The sequence below is a fragment of the Cercospora kikuchii genome (genome assembly GCF_019650295.1).
Source record: "Cercospora kikuchii DNA, contig_00001, whole genome shotgun sequence".
In the NCBI taxonomy this organism is placed as follows: Eukaryota; Fungi; Ascomycota; class Dothideomycetes; order Mycosphaerellales; family Mycosphaerellaceae; genus Cercospora; species Cercospora kikuchii.
This window is the reverse complement of record NW_025408582.1, coordinates 1,754,165-1,774,761: the sequence shown is the minus strand read 5'-3', so window position 1 is coordinate 1,774,761 and position 20,597 is coordinate 1,754,165. Positions and strand designations below refer to the sequence as shown.

At 52.6% G+C, this 20,597-nt stretch overlaps 6 protein-coding genes across 6 annotated transcripts; 2 read left to right on the top strand and 4 right to left on the bottom strand.

The window, feature by feature from the left end:
- Positions 1-36: 36 nt before the first annotated feature.
- On the top strand, positions 37-7,602 carry CKM354_000063700 (uncharacterized protein; the record flags this gene model as incomplete). Its single annotated transcript, XM_044795731.1, has 3 exons — positions 37-157; positions 209-6,417; positions 6,472-7,602. The coding sequence occupies 3 exons, from the start codon at positions 37-39 to the stop codon at positions 7,600-7,602; spliced, it is 7,461 nt and encodes a 2,486-aa protein (XP_044651666.1).
- Positions 7,603-9,225: 1,623 nt separating this feature from the next.
- Positions 9,226-11,398, bottom strand: CKM354_000063600 (uncharacterized protein; the record flags this gene model as incomplete). Its single annotated transcript, XM_044795730.1, has 3 exons — positions 9,226-9,499; positions 9,553-10,199; positions 10,250-11,398. 3 exons carry the CDS (start codon positions 11,396-11,398, stop codon positions 9,226-9,228), a joined length of 2,070 nt encoding a protein of 689 aa, XP_044651665.1.
- A 1,152-nt stretch (positions 11,399-12,550) lies between these two features.
- Positions 12,551-13,693, bottom strand: CKM354_000063500 (uncharacterized protein; the record flags this gene model as incomplete). Its single annotated transcript, XM_044795729.1, has 1 exon — positions 12,551-13,693. One exon carries the CDS (start codon positions 13,691-13,693, stop codon positions 12,551-12,553), a length of 1,143 nt encoding a protein of 380 aa, XP_044651664.1.
- Positions 13,694-14,825: 1,132 nt separating this feature from the next.
- Positions 14,826-15,917, bottom strand: CKM354_000063400 (uncharacterized protein; the record flags this gene model as incomplete). The annotated part of the gene is made up of 3 exons (XM_044795728.1): positions 14,826-15,277; positions 15,344-15,782; positions 15,843-15,917. The coding sequence occupies 3 exons, from the start codon at positions 15,915-15,917 to the stop codon at positions 14,826-14,828; spliced, it is 966 nt and encodes a 321-aa protein (XP_044651663.1).
- Positions 15,918-16,085: 168 nt separating this feature from the next.
- On the bottom strand, positions 16,086-18,005 carry CKM354_000063300 (uncharacterized protein; the record flags this gene model as incomplete). Its single annotated transcript, XM_044795727.1, has 3 exons — positions 16,086-16,203; positions 16,421-17,672; positions 17,723-18,005. 3 exons carry the CDS (start codon positions 18,003-18,005, stop codon positions 16,086-16,088), a joined length of 1,653 nt encoding a protein of 550 aa, XP_044651662.1.
- An 852-nt stretch (positions 18,006-18,857) lies between these two features.
- CKM354_000063200 (uncharacterized protein) lies at positions 18,858-20,534 on the top strand (the record flags this gene model as incomplete). The annotated part of the gene is made up of 1 exon (XM_044795726.1): positions 18,858-20,534. The coding sequence occupies one exon, from the start codon at positions 18,858-18,860 to the stop codon at positions 20,532-20,534; it is 1,677 nt and encodes a 558-aa protein (XP_044651661.1).
- Between the last annotated feature and the right edge of the window lie 63 nt (positions 20,535-20,597).

Below are 20,597 nucleotides of genomic sequence, written 5' to 3'. Positions count from 1 at the left end.
ACTAACTCAACCAGCAATTACAACAAGTTTAGCACCATGGCGCCGAAAGGTTCCACCAACGAGGCTCTTCGAGTCAGCCCTAAGGCACAAACAAGCAGTCCACAGCCTCAGCCTCTTCAGCACGCCGGGCCTGAGGCAATCGCCATCATCGGCATGGGTATGAGCCTTTTGCAATGGAAATCGTTTCAGCGCTGACCGTGATCTGCAGGATGTCGCTTCCCTGGCGACTCGAACACACCAGATGAGTTTTGGAATATGCTGCTCGAGAAGCGCAATGGCTTCTCTCGTCCGCCGCCCTCACGATTCAACATAGATGGCTTTCATTCCAAGAAGAGAAGGCCCGGATCAATACGACCCGAAGGCGCCTGCTTCGTTTCTGACACCATCTATGACTTCGATTCGCCCTTCTTTGGCATAACGAAGTCAGAAGCTGAGGCCATGGATCCTCAGCAACGAAAGCTGCTCGAGACCGTGTACGAAGCCCTCGAACAAGGCGGCATTACTCTTGAGCGTGTTTCCGGCTCCAAGACTGGGGTATACGTAGGGAACTTCAACTACGATTATGGCGTGCAGAACCTACGCGATGCAGATTACCCTCGCGACTACAGCATGACTGGTCAGGGGGTGACAATACTGGCAAACCGCATCAGTTACGTCTTCAACCTCACAGGACCGAGCGTGACGCTGGACACGGCCTGCTCTTCGTCCATGTACGCAACTCACATGGCCTGCCGTGCTCTCTCATCTGGTGAGATCGATGGCGCCATCATTGGCGGCACAAATCTCATTCAGTCAATCGAGAATCACATGAGCACCGATGTGATGGGGGTGCTGTCTCCGACTTCTCGTAGTCACACCTTCGATGACTCTGCTGACGGCTACGGTCGCGGAGAAGGCGTGGGTGCCATATACGTGAAACGTATGTCTGACGCTCTCCGCGACGGCGACCCGATTCGTGGCCTGATTCGAGGTACTGCTGTCAACTCTTGTGGCAAGACCAGCGGGATCACACAACCAAGTGCCACAAGCCAAAGCGCAGTTATCCGCGACGCTTACAAATTCGCGAAGATTTCGGATCTTGACGAAACCGGCTACTTCGAGACACATGGCACAGGGACCTCTGTTGGCGATCCCATTGAGCTGCACGGTATCGCAGATGTATTTGCATCATCAACGGGCCAGCGGCGACGACATCCGCTTTTGCTTGGCGGCGTGAAGCCCAACATTGGCCATGCCGAAGCTGCTTCTGCTATAGCGTCCATTCTCAAGGCCGCTTACATCTTGGAGAAAGGCACGATACCCGCGACTATTGGCATCAAGAAACTTAACAGGCAACTTGACTTTCGCGGTGGAGAACTGGAAGTGGTACAGGAGAACAGACACTGGCCCACTGAGCATGAAATCCGGCGTGCTAGCGTGAACTCGTTCGGATATGGAGGCGCCAACGGCCACGCAATCGTCGAGGCAGTATCATCGGTCTTGCCCGGTTACCAGTCATTCAAAACGCGTGAAACTTCAAAACAAAATGTCACTACGGCGAGAATCACCGGCACTATGGGCTCTGGAGAATGTACGTTTTCCACTAAGGAGAGAACACACTTCCTCCTTCCATTCTCGGCTCATGACATCGACTCGCTCAGAGCCAACATTGCAGCCACGCGTGATGTGGCCGACCAATACGACACCGAAGACTTGGCTTATACGCTTGCTGCTCGGCGCTCACGCTTTTCTCATCGAGGCTATGCGGTCGTCAATAAGACGTCCACTGCCCATGACCTCGAAGAGCAGGCAGTCAACATTGGCAAGCGAGGGCATGGAGCCAACATCATTTTTGTCTTCAATGGGCAAGGAGGCCAGACCGCGCAGATGGGCAAAGACCTGATGCAAGATTTCCCGTCGTACTTGCAAACCATTCGAGAACTTGACAAAGTCCTCAAATCCCTGGGAAAGGATGCACCTCCGTGGTCGCTCGAGACTGAACTGCTCAAGGCGGAATCCGTAAGTCGGGTGCAGGAGGCGCAGTTGTCTCAACCTCTCTGCACTGCTGTCCAAATTGCTCTGGTCGATCTATTGGACAGTTGGGACGTAAGAGCAAAGGCAACTGTTGGCCACTCTTCGGGTGAGATCGCTGCTGCGTACGCTGCTGGCACGATCTCCAGGTCGGAGGCCATCATTTTCGCTTACTTTCGTGGTGTTGCCATCGTCGATGGTAATGACAAGGGCCAAATGATTGCAGTGGGCTTGAGCGCGGAAGATTGCGAGCCATATCTGGAAGACGGCGTCGTTATTGCTTGCTACAACTCTCCAAACTCGGTGACTTTGAGTGGGGGCGCGGATGCCGTCGCACACGTTCAAGCAGCGCTTGAGAGGGACAACATTTTCACGAGAGCAGTCAATACGGGCGGGCGAGCCTATCATTCACACCACATGGGAGAGCCAGCAATCGGCTACCTCGACAACTTACAACATTCCCTCGAACTGAATGATAGCATCGCGCAGAGATCAGGCAAGCTTGCACGCGAGGCTGTATTCTCGTCCTCAGTATATGGCACAGTGATGGAAACTGGCTTCCACCCGGGACCTGAATACTGGACAGAGAATTTGAAATCTCCAGTGCTTTTCTCCCAAGCACTGCATGCTTTGCTGTCTAGCGCCAAGCTCAGATTGGACACCATCATTGAGATAGGCCCCCACTGCACACTTGCGTCCCCCATTCGACAGCTGAGAGACAAGCTCGACAGAAAGCACGAGGAACTCGCATATTTCGCATCACTCGTGCGGGGACACAACAGTACCTTGAAGATGCTGGACCTCGCCGGCGCCTTGTTCATTAAAGGTTACGACATTAACCTCGCTGCGGTCAACTCCATCGAGCGGATGGTAGATGGCACCTTGAAGCGTACTGCTGGCAAGACGTTGGTTGACCTCCCACCCTACAAATGGAATTATGAGAACGGCAGAAACCTTCGTCTCAAGAACAGATTCACTGAAGAGTACCGACTGCGCAAGTTTCCACGGCATGATCTTCTGGGCTCTAGGATTACTGGCGGCATTCGGGATAAGCCACAATGGCGAAACCTCCTGGATATCAAAGATTTGCCATGGCTAGAGCAACACAAGCTGTCGGTGCAACCTGTGTTTCCAGCCATGGGATACGTCGCAATCGCAGTTGAAGCCGCGCGCCAGTTCTTCTCCGAGTTTCTCATCTTCAGGAATCGATTCCGCTACGTCTTCCCTCAGATTACCATCAAAGCAGCACTGAACCTGCCAACCGCAGGTACTCACGTCGAGGTTTTGACGAGCATGCAATTCCAGCAGATCTCTGACTCCACTGCATCTAAAGAGACTGCTGTGTTTTCCATTCAATCCTGTGCCAACGGTATGTGGACAGAGCACGCTACAGGCAAAGTCAAGATTGAGCGAGACGAGCCAATGCAGCCAATTTTCGAAGAAGCCAAGCTGCAAGAGCCAAAGACAGCCCATACATGGTATCGAGGCTTCTCCAATGTCGACCTGAACTATGGTCCCGCGTTTAGTGGTTTGAGCGACATTCGATCCGATCCGTGGGATAATGAAGTGAGCGCTTTGACTAAGCTACTGCCCGAGGGCATTGACCAAGATGACTCCCGCTATTTGGTGCACCCAGCGACTATGGACACATGCATCCAAGCATCGTTGATAGCTGCGCATCACGGATCGCTCAAGGATCTCCGCCAGTCCTTCATCCCAGTCAGCATGGAAAATCTGGTCATCTGGAACTACAACGGGCGTGACATTTCTGCATTGCAACCAGCAGATGGACGCGTACTGGCAGTTGGCAGCAAGAGCGGTGAGCGCAAGCTTTTTGGAACAATGCAACTCTTTGATCCGGAAGGTCGCCCACTCTTTGCCCTTGACCGGATCAATGCTGTCACGTACGCGGAGAAGCTGATATCCAATACTCAGCCCGACAGCCATCCACACCTTCGTGTAGTTTGGAAACCAGATGTGGACCATCCTAATGCGTTTGCTACCTCAACTCGAGTTCCGCAAGCTCTATTACGGATGTGGGCAGAAAGCTTGGTCTCGACAGCGCAGACGCGCCCGAATCAACCATTGGCCAAAGCTGTTCTCGAAGCTCTGCCAGGAAATTATGCTTCTCAGGTCGTGGAAGAACCCTCTCTTGACTTCGGTAGCGAAGGCATGGGTGAGGAGATCTTCGAGCTTGAAAGCTTGGTATTGAACACCTTTCGGCGTCTTGGGAAGGAACATCGACCATCAAACAACGGGGTAATGCCAGAGACATTTCAGAAAGCTCTCGACCTCGTCACCCACAAGCGGCCCAACCTGGACATTTTGCTTCTTGTGGATGGAAAAAACACCGACATGTTCCGCACACTCGAATCTACGCTCAAGAGCAGATCGTCACTCAAGCGCTATCGCACACTGGACATTGTCGTGACGAACGGCAAGGCAAATCCTAGTCTGGTTCGGGGTCTTGCGGACTTTCGACAGGTTCTGTTCACCGAGAGCAACATTTTCGCTTTTCCTGACGAAATGGCAACTGCCTACGATCTCATTGTCATCGCACAGCCGCCATCCTACTTACAGAAACCCATCATCCTGAACGAGTTCCTCAATGACATGAAGAGGCATCTCAAGGAGCGAGGACGACTTCTTATCGCCCAAGGTCGTCATGACCTGGATACTGACACTGGCCATATCTTGGACACCATAGCCTCCGGGCTAGGAGAGTCCTTTTCCAGCCAGCCTTTCGACAACTGGTCTGATGCTATCAAGAAGCAGGACTTTGATGTTCGCTTCGGTGAGTCGCAACCGACTGGCTGGACAATTCTCACTGCAGAGGTTTCGTCGCAGCAGCGGACTGCGGATCTCATCCTTCTTTCCCGCCAAGAAGACTGCAATGTCACTGAGGTCTTTCACAAAGGTCTTAAGAAGGCCGGCTTCCAGGTCTCTCGTGCAAGTCTCGCGAGCCCAAACTTTGTGGCAAAAGACAACGCAACTTATGTCTCAATCGTCGAATTCGGGGACAGCTTGTTCGATACTCTTGACCCAGTGGAATTTGGGAACCTGCAAGCGATTGCGAACAAGGCCGGTACTGTCGTCTGGACTACCACTGGCAACCTCCTCGGCGAGACCAATGCACGTGCTGCTGCCATTCTTGGTCTTGCACGCACTCTGCAAAATGAGAATCTGGCCCTGCAATTCTACACGATCGATCTCGATCACAAGAACGCGAAATTGGGTGCTTGCCAGGTAGCGTATCTCCTGCACAGCATTGACGCCGAGGACGCCGCGGGTGATAACGAATTCGTGGTCAAGAATGGTGCTTATTACGTGAGCCGATTGAGCGAGGACGTTACGCTCGATGCTGAGGTCCAGAAGAAAACCAGCAACAAGCTCACGAAGAAATCGGCTACCGCGGAATCGCCAGTTCGTCTCGCTATCGAGGAAGTCGGCGCCTTCGACACGCTTCACTTCGTCGCAGACGATCGCGATTCATCTCTCAAGATTGGGCAAGTCGAGGTCGCCGTGAAGTCTGTTGGCTTGAGCATGAAAGACATTGCGAAATTTCAAGGAGACCCTGATTTCGAATCTCACTGTTACGAGGGTGCTGGGATCGTCCGTCGTGTGGCACCGGGAGTCACCAAAGTGGCTGTCGGTGACTGCGTGACATGGATCGGAAAGGGCGCTTTCGCGAATGTCGAGCGCTTCGACGCCATTCATGTCCACAAGCTCTCGCACACAGACAAGCTGGAAGTGGTCGCCGCAATGCCTCTTGCCTTCTCCACCGGTGTCTATGGACTCCTGCATCGGGGCCGTCTCCGTTGGCGGGAGAGAGTCTTGATTCACTCCGCAACGGATGGTGTTGGCCTAGCTGCTATCCAAGTGGCGAAGATGGTAGGCGCAGAGATCTTTGCGACCGTCTCTACAGAAAAGCAAAAGGCATTTCTCATGAAGCATTACGGTTTCGACAATGCACATGTCTTCAGCTCTACGGACACTGGCTTTGCGAGTGAAATCATGAACACAACGAAAGGCTACGGAATTGACGTCTGTTTGAGTTCTTTGGAAGGCGAGTTGCTGCACGCATCATGGGGTCTGATGGCCGTCGATGGCCGCTACGTTAATTTTGGAAGCCACGACTCATTGGACCACGGCAGTCTTGACTTTGAGGTTTTCAAACGCAGTGCAACTTTCACCGCCTTTAACTTGGGAGCTCTGGCTGAAGAGCGTCCCCATGTTCTTGCCGGAGTCATGCAAGAAGTGCTTCAGTACTTCCGAGAAGGCAAAATCAAGCCTCTGCACCCAACTTACACCTGCAGCGCCGGGGACATCGATGTCGCATTTCAACAAGTCTCTCATGGCGACAACATTGGCAAGCTCGTCGTCAGTTTTGATGGCCAGCCACTAAAGGTAAGTCTCTCGGCCGTGCCTCGCATTTCCCGAACGTCGACTAACTTATTCCAGGTGAAAGAAATTCCCGAAGGCGTCAAGTTCAGGTCTGATGGGACATACCTTTTGATTGGCTGTCTTGGGGGGCTTGGTCGTTGCCTCTCTCGCTGGATGGTCGAGAAAGGCGCCCGCAACTTGACCTTCCTGGGTCGTTCCGGTGCGAACAGCAAAGCAGCTGCTCAATTCGTCTGCCAGCTGCAAGCTCGCGGCGTCACAGTCAACGTGGTCAAGGGCGACGTGAGCAGTAAGGCTGATGTCGAGCGCGCAGTCACCAGCGCTGCTGTCCCAGTCCTTGGTGTTGTACAAGGAGCGATGGCACTGCAAGACTTCCGGTTCGACAAGCTCAATCTGGATCAGTGGAACGCCGCGATTCGTCCCAAGATACACGGAACATTGAACCTGCATGAAGCACTCTTCGGCCATCCACTGGATTTCTTCATCATGTTGTCTTCAATCGCAGGCATGACCGGAAACGCAACACAGTCGAACTACTGCGCCGGAAACACCTTCATGGACTTTTTCGCTCGCCATCGCAGACAACAAGGTCTTCCTGCTACGACGATCGCTCTCACGATGGTGCAGGAGATTGGCTTCGTGTCCCAAGACGAGAAGATTGAGCAAGGCCTTGCTCACACTGGACTGGTAGCTATCAACGAGAAAGAGTTCATCGATCTGATGGAGACAGCTATGCTTCCGCAACCGAAGCCGACCTGGAGTGGCGACGATAACGCAACTGCTCTCCTGATTTCCGGACTCGATCCAGCCAAGATCTCGCCCGATGTTCTCACTTCGGGCAATCGCTTCTGGCACCAGCCTCGCCTGGGTCCCCTCACAGTGGCATTAGAAGAGAAACTAGCAGAAAGCTCGGACGACAACGATAAGCAAGCTGCACCTGGTCATGATCTTACAGCTCTGCTGGAAGCTGTCCAGAAATATCTGGCGAAGACGTTTGGTATTTCGGCGGACGACGTGGATGAGTTGAAACCCCTGATCGACTTTGGTATGGACTCCATGATTGGTATCGCACTGAGGAACTGGGTGTTTGCAACCTATGATGTGAAGATTTCGACCTCGGAGATCATGGGAACGACTCTCAGCGCGCGAACACTAGCGGAGCAGATCCACAATGGACTGCAAGCATCTTGAGTTGGACTTGTGCAGAGGTTATAGATTGCATTCTTGAGCTTCGAACCCAGGACATACAGGACAACGGTGTGAGGTATTGGTGAGCACTCTCCGCTCAAACGAGACTGAATCGGAGACACATGACTAGATAATGTCTGTTCCCCATAAGTAGCTCCTTCATTCTGTGCCGATTCCAGACGGCGATCAACGTTTTCTCTCGCTTGAACACCAGAACTGCACGTGTTCTCCGCATTGAACAGCTCAAAGTGATGACGTCCTCAGAAAATTGAGCCAAAATAAATTTGACAGTAAGTGCAGGTGGAGAAACGGTTTTCGGTGCCGTGTCACGGTCCATAAGTCTGGATATGCAGCCATCAGCTAGCGTGCCATGGATCTACTGGGATTTCCATTGGCTGAAACGCCGCGGAAGTGCCTCAATAGCCAGCAACAGCACACCCATCCCATCCACGCTCCGACTTCACTCCGCCATCATCCATTCGAGCAATGTCAATATGCCTCTCGCAGCGCTCCGGTCGGTAGCAAAGCCACAAGTACATCTGTCCATCATCAGTCCGCAACGCCATTTCTAACAGCCTCCCAGAACGGCGTCGGCGCCTTCATCCTCCAATGCAAACGCCTCGACTTCCACTACTGCGACTGGGCCGGCAGCAGTAGAGGCCTCAAGTACGTACACACCCCTCCGAAACCCACCCACACACACCATCTAACATCTCCACCAGCGCCTTCATAAAATCCCACCTCTCCGCCTTCGCAAAACAAAACCCCTCGATCGAAATCACCGTCTCCCCTCGACCCGGCCGACATCCCGTCATCACAGGCACCTATATCAATGGTCGAACAAAACCCGTTTGCGTGAGAAATATGGATCCGAATGAGATTATGCAGAAAGTTTTGTTGTTGAGGAATGCGAATGGGGAGAAATTGCGGAGGGTGACGAAGCCCGTGAAGAGTTTGAATGAGAGTGTGAGGGGTGTGTGGAGTCCGCATCATATGGAGGTGCCGTATAAGATATGATGAGTTTCACGGCGCGTCTTACACTTCATCTGATCTTGGAGCGTGGCGCGATGGAGTTTTGTATGGTACGCAAAGGGTGGCGCATGGAAGATTGGGCCGTGCTGGAAAATGTATACCCCCGGGCGAAAGGTGTGACAATCTAGACTGCGGTTTTGGAAGTCTCCTTGATTCGGGCGAAGCTTCAGGAAGTGGGAGAATGCGATACGAATCTGTGGACGTCACAAGCATGCCTCTCCGCCGCAGTCCTGTTGTCCCTACCTGACAGCACCCAGCTTCCAAAGTAAGAGGCGAATCTGCGGGCGATCCGTTGACGAGCAGCATATGCGAGCAGATCCAAAAGGGAATCCTCTTGTAGCGAGGGCAGTGCGCAAAACGATGACCATACACAAGGCCGAGGAGCAGCATGCGTCTCTCTGGAAAGGCAGATCTATGGAGCACGCGGTCAGATGCGACTTTGGAAACGCCAGTCTTGAAGCGCAAAGGCTGAAAGCGAATTGAAGCCGGTCAGAATACGACCGCAGAAGTCGATAAATCTCATTACTCATGACTGTAGGTGTATTTACGAAATGTCGTATGTATTAGGTCCTTCTGTGCTCCCACGCCCAAGAATTACACATCCCAACCTCCCGGTACCCCTCCGCCACCAGTAGTTTGCGCAGGTCCGGCGGGTTGCCAGACATACTGATCATAGTATGAAGGGTTCCAAGGTGTCGCAACCGGGGTGTAAGCCACTGTGGGCGCGAATGTCGGCGCAGTGGCATTGCTCCTTGCAGCATTCGCATTATACAAAGCTTGGATATCACGATTCCATTGCTCCAGGTCAGGGCGAATAATGCGGCGGTCGTAGGTGAGCATGCCGTTGACCTCGCCCTCGACATCAGTACTACAAGTGATGTCAATAAATGTTTAATGTAGCAAAAATGCAAGTGTACGTACGTTTGAGTCCAAACACCACCAGCACAAGAGTACAGCTCCACCTGAGACAAAAGCTCGTTGAGTAGAAAATGACCTCTGTAATTCCAGATGTCGAGAATCTCGTCAATCTCATATGTCTGGTTGATAGTGTTGATCGCTTGCTGGACTTTCCAGAGATTTTCGGCAGAAACGTTGTGTCCAGTGCCACCAAATTCGCCTTGGAATCCAATACGTGATGGGTCGTGGGGCGAGCTGTTGATCGAATACCAAGGTGTACCGCACTGAGGGTTAGCGTAGTGATGGTTGTCACTGAAGTCGCCTGCGCCATGATCATACCAACCAGTGTTGGCATTCACTAGTCGAGTTGGATCCAAACTTCTCACGATGTCTGTCAACCCAAACTCTGGGTAAGGTGGCGTTGTGATCTGCCCCCAACCCTCGTTGTAGATTACCCAGGAGAAAATTGAAGTGTATGAGCGGAATTGTGTGACCAAGAGCTCCAATTGGCGCTGAAATTCTTGTTGTTGCGCGGCATCGGGAAGGATCGTGACTGTAGTGCAATCTTCCAATGTCCTGGACTGACTGGGTCGCAGGGACGGCATGTCTTGCATCACGAGTAATCCTAAGCGGTCAGTTGCTTCGTAGAACAGCGGAGGCTCCACCTTGATCTGGTTGCAAATGTCAGCTATGCTCATGACCACTAGAAGCAGATCCATACGTGTTTGCGCAACATATTGTAACCTATGTCTTTCAAGACCTCCAAATCGTATACCATTGCATCGTATGTTGGGGGTGTGTAGAGCCCATCTGGCCAATACCCTTGATCAAGGGTTCCAAACGGGAAGTAAGAGGCACCATTCAGCAGGATGCGCTGCACACCATTTACTTCGCCTCGACTGATAGTTCTGAATCCACTGTAGCTTTGAATCTCATCGTCTCCAAGTTTGACGACAACGTCGTACAGAGTTGGGCTTTCCGGAGTCCATAGTCGTACAGAGTCCACCTTGATGCTGAAAGCAGAGCCAGAGTTGCCACTTCCGGTTGCGACAGAATTGGTGGTGTTCTTTTCGTAGACCGTCACCTCGACATCAGAAGTCGAATTGTCAGCGGCAGTCACTGTAATGTTGAGATTGCCATCAGCGTCTCCGTTGATATCGAGCGAGCTGATATAGTTGGTAGGCACAGATTCGAGCCAGACCGTCTGCCAGATACCGCTGCAAGGCCTGTAGAAGATGTGCGAGGGCCTCAAGGTCTGCTTGCCGATGGGAATGACATATGGATCACTGTCCGTTGGGTCGTGAACAAAGACGACAAGCTCGTTCGTGCCGTTGCCTCCTGCTTGCAGCGCGTCTGTAATGTCGACCGAGAATGCAAAATAGCCACCTCGATGGAAAGTAACGTTTTGGCCATTCACAAACACTGTTGCTTCGTAGTCTACAGCATCGAAGTTGAGAAGCACACGATCGCCAGCCCAGTCGGTTGGTACGTCGAAAGTGGTCCGGTACCACGAGTACAACAAGTTCTCCCCTTGAATGCCGGAAAGTCCAGATTCAAGGCAGAAAGGGACAAGTACTTCTCTAGCAAGGTTCTGGCCGAATGGAGGGCTGTTCACAGCGTCCAGGCTGGAGGCATTTGTGTACTGCCAGATGCCGTTCAAGTTTTGCCATTGATCACGCTTAAGCTTTGGCCGTGGGTGCTGAGGCCAAGGATTGGTGCCCACGCTGCTGGTATAATCGGTGTCTAGAGGAGGCGTCTGAAGCTGATATGGCTGCGTCTCGTTCGTAGCCTGTCTGGCGAATTTGAGTGGCACATGTGCTGAAGTTAAAGTCAATAGCAGAGCTGAATGAATGAACGAAGAGAAATGCATCTTTGCGAGCGGCACTGTTTGGCCACTGTGAAGGTAATGCGGGCAGAGATGCTACGAAGCGAGTCTCATCGACAATGCAACATCACAGGCAAGAGCTGCCGTCTCTTTAGTATGATGGCAGGACCAAGGGATTTCGGCCCAGCAATTCCGGAAAGAATGGCCATGACCAATGGTGTCATGCGTGTGCAGTATAGACAAGCTGTGCAGCGCTGCAGTGAAAGCATGCTCCGGCATCCATGACCATCGTCATTTCATTTGCCTGGATGTCCGTTGTGATTGATCATGCTCGGCGCAGGACTCCACTCCACCCTCAGGACAGCACAAGCCTTCCGCCTTGCATAAGATTGTTGGGGTAGAGCTTGTCGATGGACACTAAAGGACGCCAGCTCCGGCTTGGTGTGTCTGTACGCGCTGCAAGGCGAGCCAGCTGATGCGGCCACGGGAGCAGCGCAGTCGAGATGGCAGAGTTGAGCGCTCCTGACGAAGGTTCCACGGCGTGGGCAGCAGGAAATGATCCCAGTCCCATGCGAGGCCGCAAGGATGGCGGGTCTGGTAGCATCAGGAGCAGTGACATGCCGTCACGTTGTTCGCTTGCCAGTGCGGAGTGCAGACTCACTGCCGCAGCAGGAAGGAGTCCGCACATCCTCTCGAGCGCCTGGAGAAGGTGGTATTCCCCGCTTCGCTTTGCACGAAGCTGTGCTTCGCTGTCTGTGTCACGCGCAGTCAACACCGCGTGCCTGGCGATCCGATCCCATTCTGGTGGAAGCTCCAAAGTCAATCTGCTTGACTTGTTTTCTGCCGCGCCGCCAAGTGCCACTGACACTGTAACATCGCACAAGAGACACGAGCGCACGAGGCATCGAACACACGCACACGCTTCTTGTGCGTGGACGATGCGAAGGCTGGCTGCAGCATTGGCAGAGGACAAAAGAGCAAGACACGAGACACTCGGGCGGGAGCAGGGCAATGCGCGCGACGCGGATTCGAGACCACGCAACGGAGAACCAAGTCGCGGTTGAAACGGATCACTAAGCAAAGAATCACTAACCAACGAACTCGGACAATGCAACAGGAGCGGTGAATTATGGACAGCGCAGGCGATGCCGACCTCTATGACAAAATGTCGTGCTACACGACACTGAGGGCGAGCGTCTACCACTCGCGGATTTCTCCTCCAGGACCTACAAAATGTGGGCTGCGCCATGCTGCAATGTTCTTGGAAGCCGCTCGCACAGCGTCCTCGTCAATCTCTATTCCCAAGCCCGGACCGGCCATGAGCTTGATGTATCCGTCCTTGACGTCCCACACTTCGGGATTCTTGTGGTAACTCGTCAAATCAGATCCACCAACGTTGTAATGGATACCCAGTGGCATTTCTTGGATCGCAAAGTTGGCACACGTAGCATCCACTTGGACGCTCGCCGCTAGCGCAATAGGCCCCAGTGGACAGTGTGGAGCGAGTGCAATGTCGTACGCCTCAGCCATCTTGGCTATGCGATGCGTCTCAGAGATGCCTCCACAGTGAGCGATATCTGGCTGGATCACGTCGACACATCTTGCTTCGAGGAAGGGCTTGACGTCCCATCGGCTGTGCAGCCTCTCTCCCAGCGCGATAGGCGTGCTTACATGGCGAGACAGCTCCTGAATCTCTCCAACATTCTCAGATAGCAGAGGTTCTTCGATGAAGAGCGGTCGCTCAGGCTCGAGCAACTTGGCCAACTGCTTCGCCATTGGCTTGTGGACTCTTCCATGGAAGTCCACGCCAGCATCCAGTCCCAAACTTCTCACCGTTTTCACACGCTCGAGACATGCATCGAGCTTGCTCGGTGAATCGAGCCACCCCAAATCCTCCGTGGCATTCATCTTGACCGCCGTGAATCCAGCTGCGAGTCGTCCCTTGGCCATTGTTTCCACGTCATTCGGCCGATCGCCTCCGATCCAAGCATATACTCTGAGCTGGTCCCTCACCTTGCCGCCGAGTAGCTGATAGATTGGCAGGTTCAGTTTTCGCGCCTTGAGGTCCCACAAGGCAATATCCACGCCTGACAGAGCCGACATCAGCACAGGTCCTCCCCGGTAGAAACCCATGCGATAGCCCAGCTGCCAGATGTGCTCGATATCGTCCGCTTCTTGTCCAACGAATCTCTCGGCGAACGAGTCTAAGCAGCCCTCCACAGCCTCAGTATGACCCTCCAAGCTGGCCTCTCCCCACCCAGCATTGCCAGCATCATCTGTGATCTTGACGAAGAGCCATCGAGGAGGAAGACGGAAGTACTCGATCGTTTTGATCAGCATCTTGCTAGAATTTTGCGAGGAAGTGATAAACAGACAAGAGTTGAGTCAATATGGAACAACAGTCACAGAACACAAGCGGACCAGCAAGACGATCCAGCACTCCACATGCTGCTTCGATGCCGTGGTCGGTGGTTGATTGTGGATACAATTCAATGTCCGGAGAGAGCTGCCCCGAACCCCGCTAACGCATCGGCCAGGTCTTCAAAGGCCGACGAGATGCCGATTGTCACTGTGACATATACCCCAAATGGTTGTGTGAATGCTGCCACTTCTGTGCATTCTCTAGGTATAGGACTTGATTGGCAATGCCTGGCCCAGCGCTAGTTCATGTATTTGTCGAGACCGGGCTCAGGAAAGGGTGATATATCGATCATTGGCACACGGTGGACCAACGCTAGAGCATGTTACCGAATGATTCTTCATGACCGCATGAGGCCCACCGTGCACGAGAACGCTCTGTCGCACGATCGTGCCTCAAACATCGAGAGGTATACACTGGAAGTACCTGAATGCCCTGGTGATGATTGGAAGACTGGACGACGAAGCTAGTAAATGTCTTTTGCATCCGCGGATGGCGCGATAAAATCGTCGATGGTTTGTTATTGTTAGCATGTGTGCTACATGGGTATGCTCGAGCTGTGTAGCTGTGGCGGGCCTGGACTTTACGTGTAGAGTCTCGACCAACGCCATCTGACGCTCGACATGCTGTGTAACATTGACGATCCTTCAGAGTTGAGATCTGCACATACATGTATCTCGATCATCCGTACGTACGACAAGATTGGCTGGCAAAGCAATGCGCCTCCTACAATATGCCACTGACGGCCTTGGAGGAACATGCAGACGAAGCATCGTATGACTCGCGTCAAAACACAAGAAGCATAAAGCTGCCACTTGTGGCAGATTGACATTGAGCACCACGGAAAGCGACCTCGTCCTCAGCTTTGCAGACTGACGAACGACAGCATTGCGAAACACGAGAGACTAGTAATTGTGGAACCGATTCGACTATCAGTGAGACAGCACGGCGGCCGCTCGCATGATGACCAGCGAGACTTGCATTGACAGCCTGGCAACGACTGATCACCATCTACAAAACATAGCTTCTAGCTCATGAGCCATAAACCGATACCTAAGCCGACAATATAGCCGTCCTCACATTCTGCTCATGTAGCTTCGAAAACGTCGCGTTCGGCGCGTGAGCCATATAAGCATGTGGCAAACCCGGGTATACATGGAACTCAGTAGGCACCATTGCCTCCATCAAGCGGCTCGCATACTTGGTATCTTCGTAGATGAAGATATCCAATTGCCCAACGTCGATATACGTTGGCGGCAAACCGGCAAGATTTTCTGCTCGCGCTGGTGCAGCGTATTCCGAAACAGCTTTGAGGTCTGAGGAGCCAGCTTTGTCGCCGAGAAGAGCTTTCCAGCCGGTGATGTTGTCGTCGACTTTCCAGGTTGCGAGTTCTTCGATGTTGGGAAGAGGGGTGAGGTTGCGGTCGTCTAGCATGGGGAAGATCAAGACTTGTTTGGCGACTGGTGGAGACAGCTTTTGATCGCGGGCAAGGAGACATGTCCCGGCTGTTGTTCACGCGAGTGGTCAGCGTCTGCTGCAGTCAGGCAGAAATAGAGAGGAATCGGACTCACCAGCAAGACCACCGCCCGCACTCTCCCCCATCACCACAATCTTGCTAGCATCTATTCCGAGCTTCTCGGCATTCTGGCTCACCCATTGCAGTCCCGCCCAACAGTCATACACAGGAGTAGGATGAGGATTCTCCGGAGCCAATCTATAACCCACCGCGAAGATCGGAACTCCCCATTCTTCGCACTTTTTGGCGGTACCCTTCTCGAATAAATCAACTGACCCAAGGATCATGCCACCTCCATGAATATGAAAAATAGCTCTACCACCCTTCGGAGTACCTTCCTTGCGGAACTCCGCAATATTAAGATCAGTGCCGTCGAAAGATTTGAAAGTATGGTTTGTCCTCTTAACCGAGGGAAGATCTGGTAGAGCGGCGCTCATTTGTCCAAACATGGCGTGGATTGTTTCTCGACGGTTTTGAACGTCGCCGGGTGGGAGCTGCAGATTCGCGTCAGAGAATGGATGTCTTTCTCATTGTGAGTCGTCCTAGTAACACACCTGCGGCATCGCTGCCATGACCTCAGCGAGAGGGGCTACGGCAGCGGCATATTCTGGATCAAATTTTAAAGCCATCCTGTCTGGTAAGAGCTAGAGACTGTTACTCTGAGATGCAAAATTGAACAATAAGATCCGTATGACTGGTATGAGGGTCAGCTCGGGCAATCGGCAATACGAGCTGAGCTTGATGTCGTCCTCCCGACCTGCATATATAGGATTGTGCTGCGGACGGTTAGGGTGCCGCTAGGCTCGGTCTCGTACGCAGGACGCCACATTGCCTTTCAGCTTGCGGAGCTCGTAGCCACGGCTAGATGCACAACTCCGCTCGGTCTTCATGCTGTCCAGGTTGAATTCGAAGGGTCTGCTGTTTATTTGTGGTCCGCACGAGGTAAGCTGGGGAACATACCAAGCTTAACTAGTCAATCTGCGTGGACATATTTCTCGACACTGGGACAAAAAATACGATGCGGCTGTGAAGGATCTTGCCTGTGACCATGATAGGGCCCGAAAGGATTTAACATTGACGAGCTTTGCATCAATACTCCCACTTTCTGCCGCATCCACGATACGACGCTTACTCACCTTTCTCTCTCGGAACCCAATTCATCCAAGTAGACTTCCTCTTCTTTCTCCATTCCCCACTCAGCCATGCTTTGCCTAGAGCAAGTACTCCTCCACTGAACAACATGATAGGCAATGCGTCCTTCCAGCTAAAGTTCTCGACATGCTGCTCGAGCTTCTTGGGATCATGTCGAGCTTTGTCAAAGATGGTCGGCAATGTAGTGGCATGGTATTTCTCGCGCAAGTCGTTATACCACTTGCGATCAAATGGTCGCCACCAGTCCTCTTCAGATGCGAAAGACGCAGCATACATCCATTTCATTCCTCCAACTTCGTGCAACTTATCTTCAATGGCTTTGTTTTCTTTCAGATAGCAGTCGAGATCGGCTTCAATCGGTGACCCCCAAATCCCGACGTTGAGCATGAGCTCCGGAGTTCCGTCGGCTTTCTTCTCCGCAGTGTGGGGATGCAATGTCGGAGCTGGAGTCTGTTTCAAAGGGCAGAGCCATAGCGGCCAGATTTTGATCTCCTCGGTCTCCCATTCGATGAACTCCTTTGCAGCTGACATGGGAATTGCCACGTCTTGAATGATTTGAATATTGAGGTAAAGCGAATGCATTGCTGCGTAGAGCATTCGCGTATGTAGAAAATCGTCCAGCCAGTATCGCGTGCGCTTGGTGAAGGGCACAGCGCCCTTCGTCATCTCGAAAATGCTGGCGCCGACCCAAAAGCCGCCTCGGTCGTAGCGGAAGTAGTACTCTGGAAGTGGAATGAGCTCTGTGACTGGGCCGTTGCTCTCTTTCAGACGCTCTTCTACGTGCCAGGCGAACCAGGGATCACTGGGCGCAGAAAATCGAGCAACGGCTACCCCAGGAGTACGCTCGTTAGTGCGTCGGCCAGTTATGATGGCACCTGAAGTCTTTGACCACAAAATACCGTCAACATAGTCGAACTTGTCGTATTGGGCGCCGGAAGTGAAGTGTTTGACTTTTTCGACGGCTTCCTCGATGCTAGAGACAGGATGGTATGTCGTTTCGACATATTTTTGCGCTTTCTCGAGACGGATTGCGAGCAGGGTTACAACACCAAATGATCCCAGACCTCCTGCTGCACCATGGAACAAGTCTGGAAGATTTGTCTCCGAGCATAAGACGACCTCGCCGTTCGCTAGAACCATTTCCACTGACTCGAGAGTCTGATTGAAAAAGCCATGCTTGTAAGAAGAGCTCTCGCCAGTAGTGCCCGAATAGCCGCCTCCGACAGTGATACCTGCACTTTGTCAATAGCTTGAACATAGAACGATGAGTCGAGCAACTCACCCGGGAAGTCTGCCACGACAGCAGGTGTGAGGTCGTAGGCCAAGGTCGCTTCTACCAGCTTATCCATTGGCACATTCGCTTCAACGTACGCCAACATTTTCTCTGTATCAACTTGGAGCACATGGTTCAACCCGCTCGTATCGACGACATTCTTCTTGTCGCGCAAAGTCTGGTTGCGACTGCTGTTCGTCGCCCCACGATAGATGCGAAATTTCTGCTTCTTGTCGTAGAAGTTCTTCACGCTGCTGGCGATCTGCGCCACCAGCTGGGTATGCTTCTCCATGCTTGCTGAGAAGACAGTGTCGCATTGGAAGAAATTGCAAAGACATGGTGTTCTGCATTTTCGGTAAAAGTGACGCGTCGGAACAAAGGGGTGCGTGGTGGGAGCAAACAATACCAAAATGTCCTACCTATTGTTCTCGAACACGATATCCGTATCATGCTCTCCGCTGCACTGGGTCAACTTCTCATCGCGTGCAGCCTACCGATCTGAGAGTTACGGCGCACGACGCGTTTTGCTGTGTCAGAGCACAATCAGACGGGGCAAGATCCCACGTGTTCTGCTCTGGTGTTTGCTGCGGCATTGGCGTATCATAGCAACCTGAAGCATCCAATCGTGTAAGAAGAGCATATTGCGCGACCGGCGGGTGCAGCAAAATCCATCTGTGTGCAACGAGGAAGTGTTTTGTTGTGGTCGCAGAGCAAAGGGTCGCCTGATGAAATTGAGGCCGCGACTTGCCGACGCCCGCCTTCCGCAACTCCTTCTCTGCACCTCTCTGCATCAACCACACTCGCATCGGACGCTCCAGCATCAGAGCTTATTGATATTGGACATGTAGCCGAGAGTGGCGAAGCCGTACCGTACGCAGAGCATTGCGCGATGACTCACCGACTGCTCCAGTTATTCACCTTTGGAAGATGCCCCTCAAGCCATGGAGGTGAACGAAAATCTGCCCCATGTATTCACCAACACGAACATGACTCGTGCTTATTCACTTTCCCTACTTCGGCAAGTCAGAATCTGCTCTTCTGGTATAAATCATGATCTACTTCTATACCACAGACCTATTCCTCAGCATTGAAGATCGACACGTTCGCACCAAGCACTAACCTCAGCAACCACAAACACATCGACATGGCCTTCACAAAACACAACATCGCAAGAGAGCCAATACTGAACCTCGAGTCAGCGCCGCTTCCTCTACCCGGTATTGTACTCCAGCTTCGTACAGGGAAGAAGCAAGCATTTGGACCGACTCAATCGGCCATCAACAAATTGCAGGTGGAAGGATCGATTTTCGCCGGCAAGACCGGACTCGATGGCGACGAACATGTGTACAAGCACCATGGTGGCATCGATCGAGCTATACATCAATACAATCCCGACCACTATGCCGATTGGCGAGCAGAAGATCCGCCGGCGCCAGCACTCTTTGACATCGGAGGCTTTGGCGAGAACCTCACCACAACCAACATGAACGAAGAGAACGTTTGTGTTGGAGACCTCTATCGCCTCGGAGAAAATATCATTCTGCAAGTCAGCGAGCCGCGGAACCCATGCCACAAGCTCGACATCCGATTCAAATGGCCTCGAGCTTTGAAGCGCATCCAGCGCACAGGACGAGTCGGGTGGAACTTCCGTGTGCTGGAGACGGGATACGTGAAGAAAGGCGATACGATATCGCTGCTGGAGCGTCCACATCCGAAGTGGTCGATCATGAACGTGCAGCGTGCGATCAAGGGCAAGGCAGTGCCTCTCTCCTTGGTCGAGGAGTGCAGCCAGCTCGAAGTTCTTACAGACAAGTTCAGAGGCATGGCTTTGCACCGAATCCAAACCTCTCCGAAGCGATACACGGTCACTCAAATCGAGCAAATCACACCACGCGTCAAGCAGCTGACGTTCAGCTTGCTGGAGCCCTTGAAGCTGTCTAAACCAGATTTTGAGCCGTTTGCCTTTGCTCAACTTCGCTTCGGTCCAGCTCTCAGCATATCGCGATCTTATTCGATTGTGTCTGGCGATACGAAAACCTTTTGCTTGGGGGTAGCTCTTGACGACAAGTCACGCGGTGGTTCGGCATATCTGCATCAGCAACTCCGGGTTGGTGACGAAGTCGAAATGACACTCGGCGGCAGCCCTAAAGCCGTGTCTGATGAGAAGACCTGCGAGTCTAAGCAGTGCATCGATCATAGGTTGATCATAATTGGTGGCATTGGTGTCACTGCGTTTTTGCCACAGATTAAATCCTGGTGTCAGCAAGGCGCCCCTCTCACCATTCACTATGCTGTGAGAAGCGACTCTGATGCAGCATATGCCAACGATCTTCCTGTCGACTGCACCACACTTTACAGCAAGACACGCAGCGAGCGGCTCAACGTCGAAGACCTCATTCCACCCGCTTCGTCAAACACCAAACTGTACTGCTGTGGCCCAGAGCGGCTGATGAAAGCGTGTAAGCAGCGAACCGACGAGCTTGGTTACTCTGACAATATGGTGCATTTCGAAGACTTCACGGCACCACGCGGCGATGACCTCGGCGATCCCTTTGAGGTCGAAGTTGATGAACCAGACACAAACCGTAAGGAGACACTGGAGGTACCTGCTGATAAGACATTGCTCCAAGTCCTGCACGAGGCCGGCTTCGACAACGTGATGTCGAGCTGTGAGACAGGTGGCTGCGGCGCGTGCAAGGTCACGCTGTGCAAAGGCACGGTGATCTACAACAGCCAGGTGCTGTCAGAGGAGGAGAAGAAAACAGCTATGCAGAGCTGTGTTGATCGAGGGGTGGGCAAGATCAAGATTGAAATTGATTAGGGGGTGAGATCTAGGCATCACATTGACACAGTGCACGAAACTTGTCATTGCTGAATACGCGAG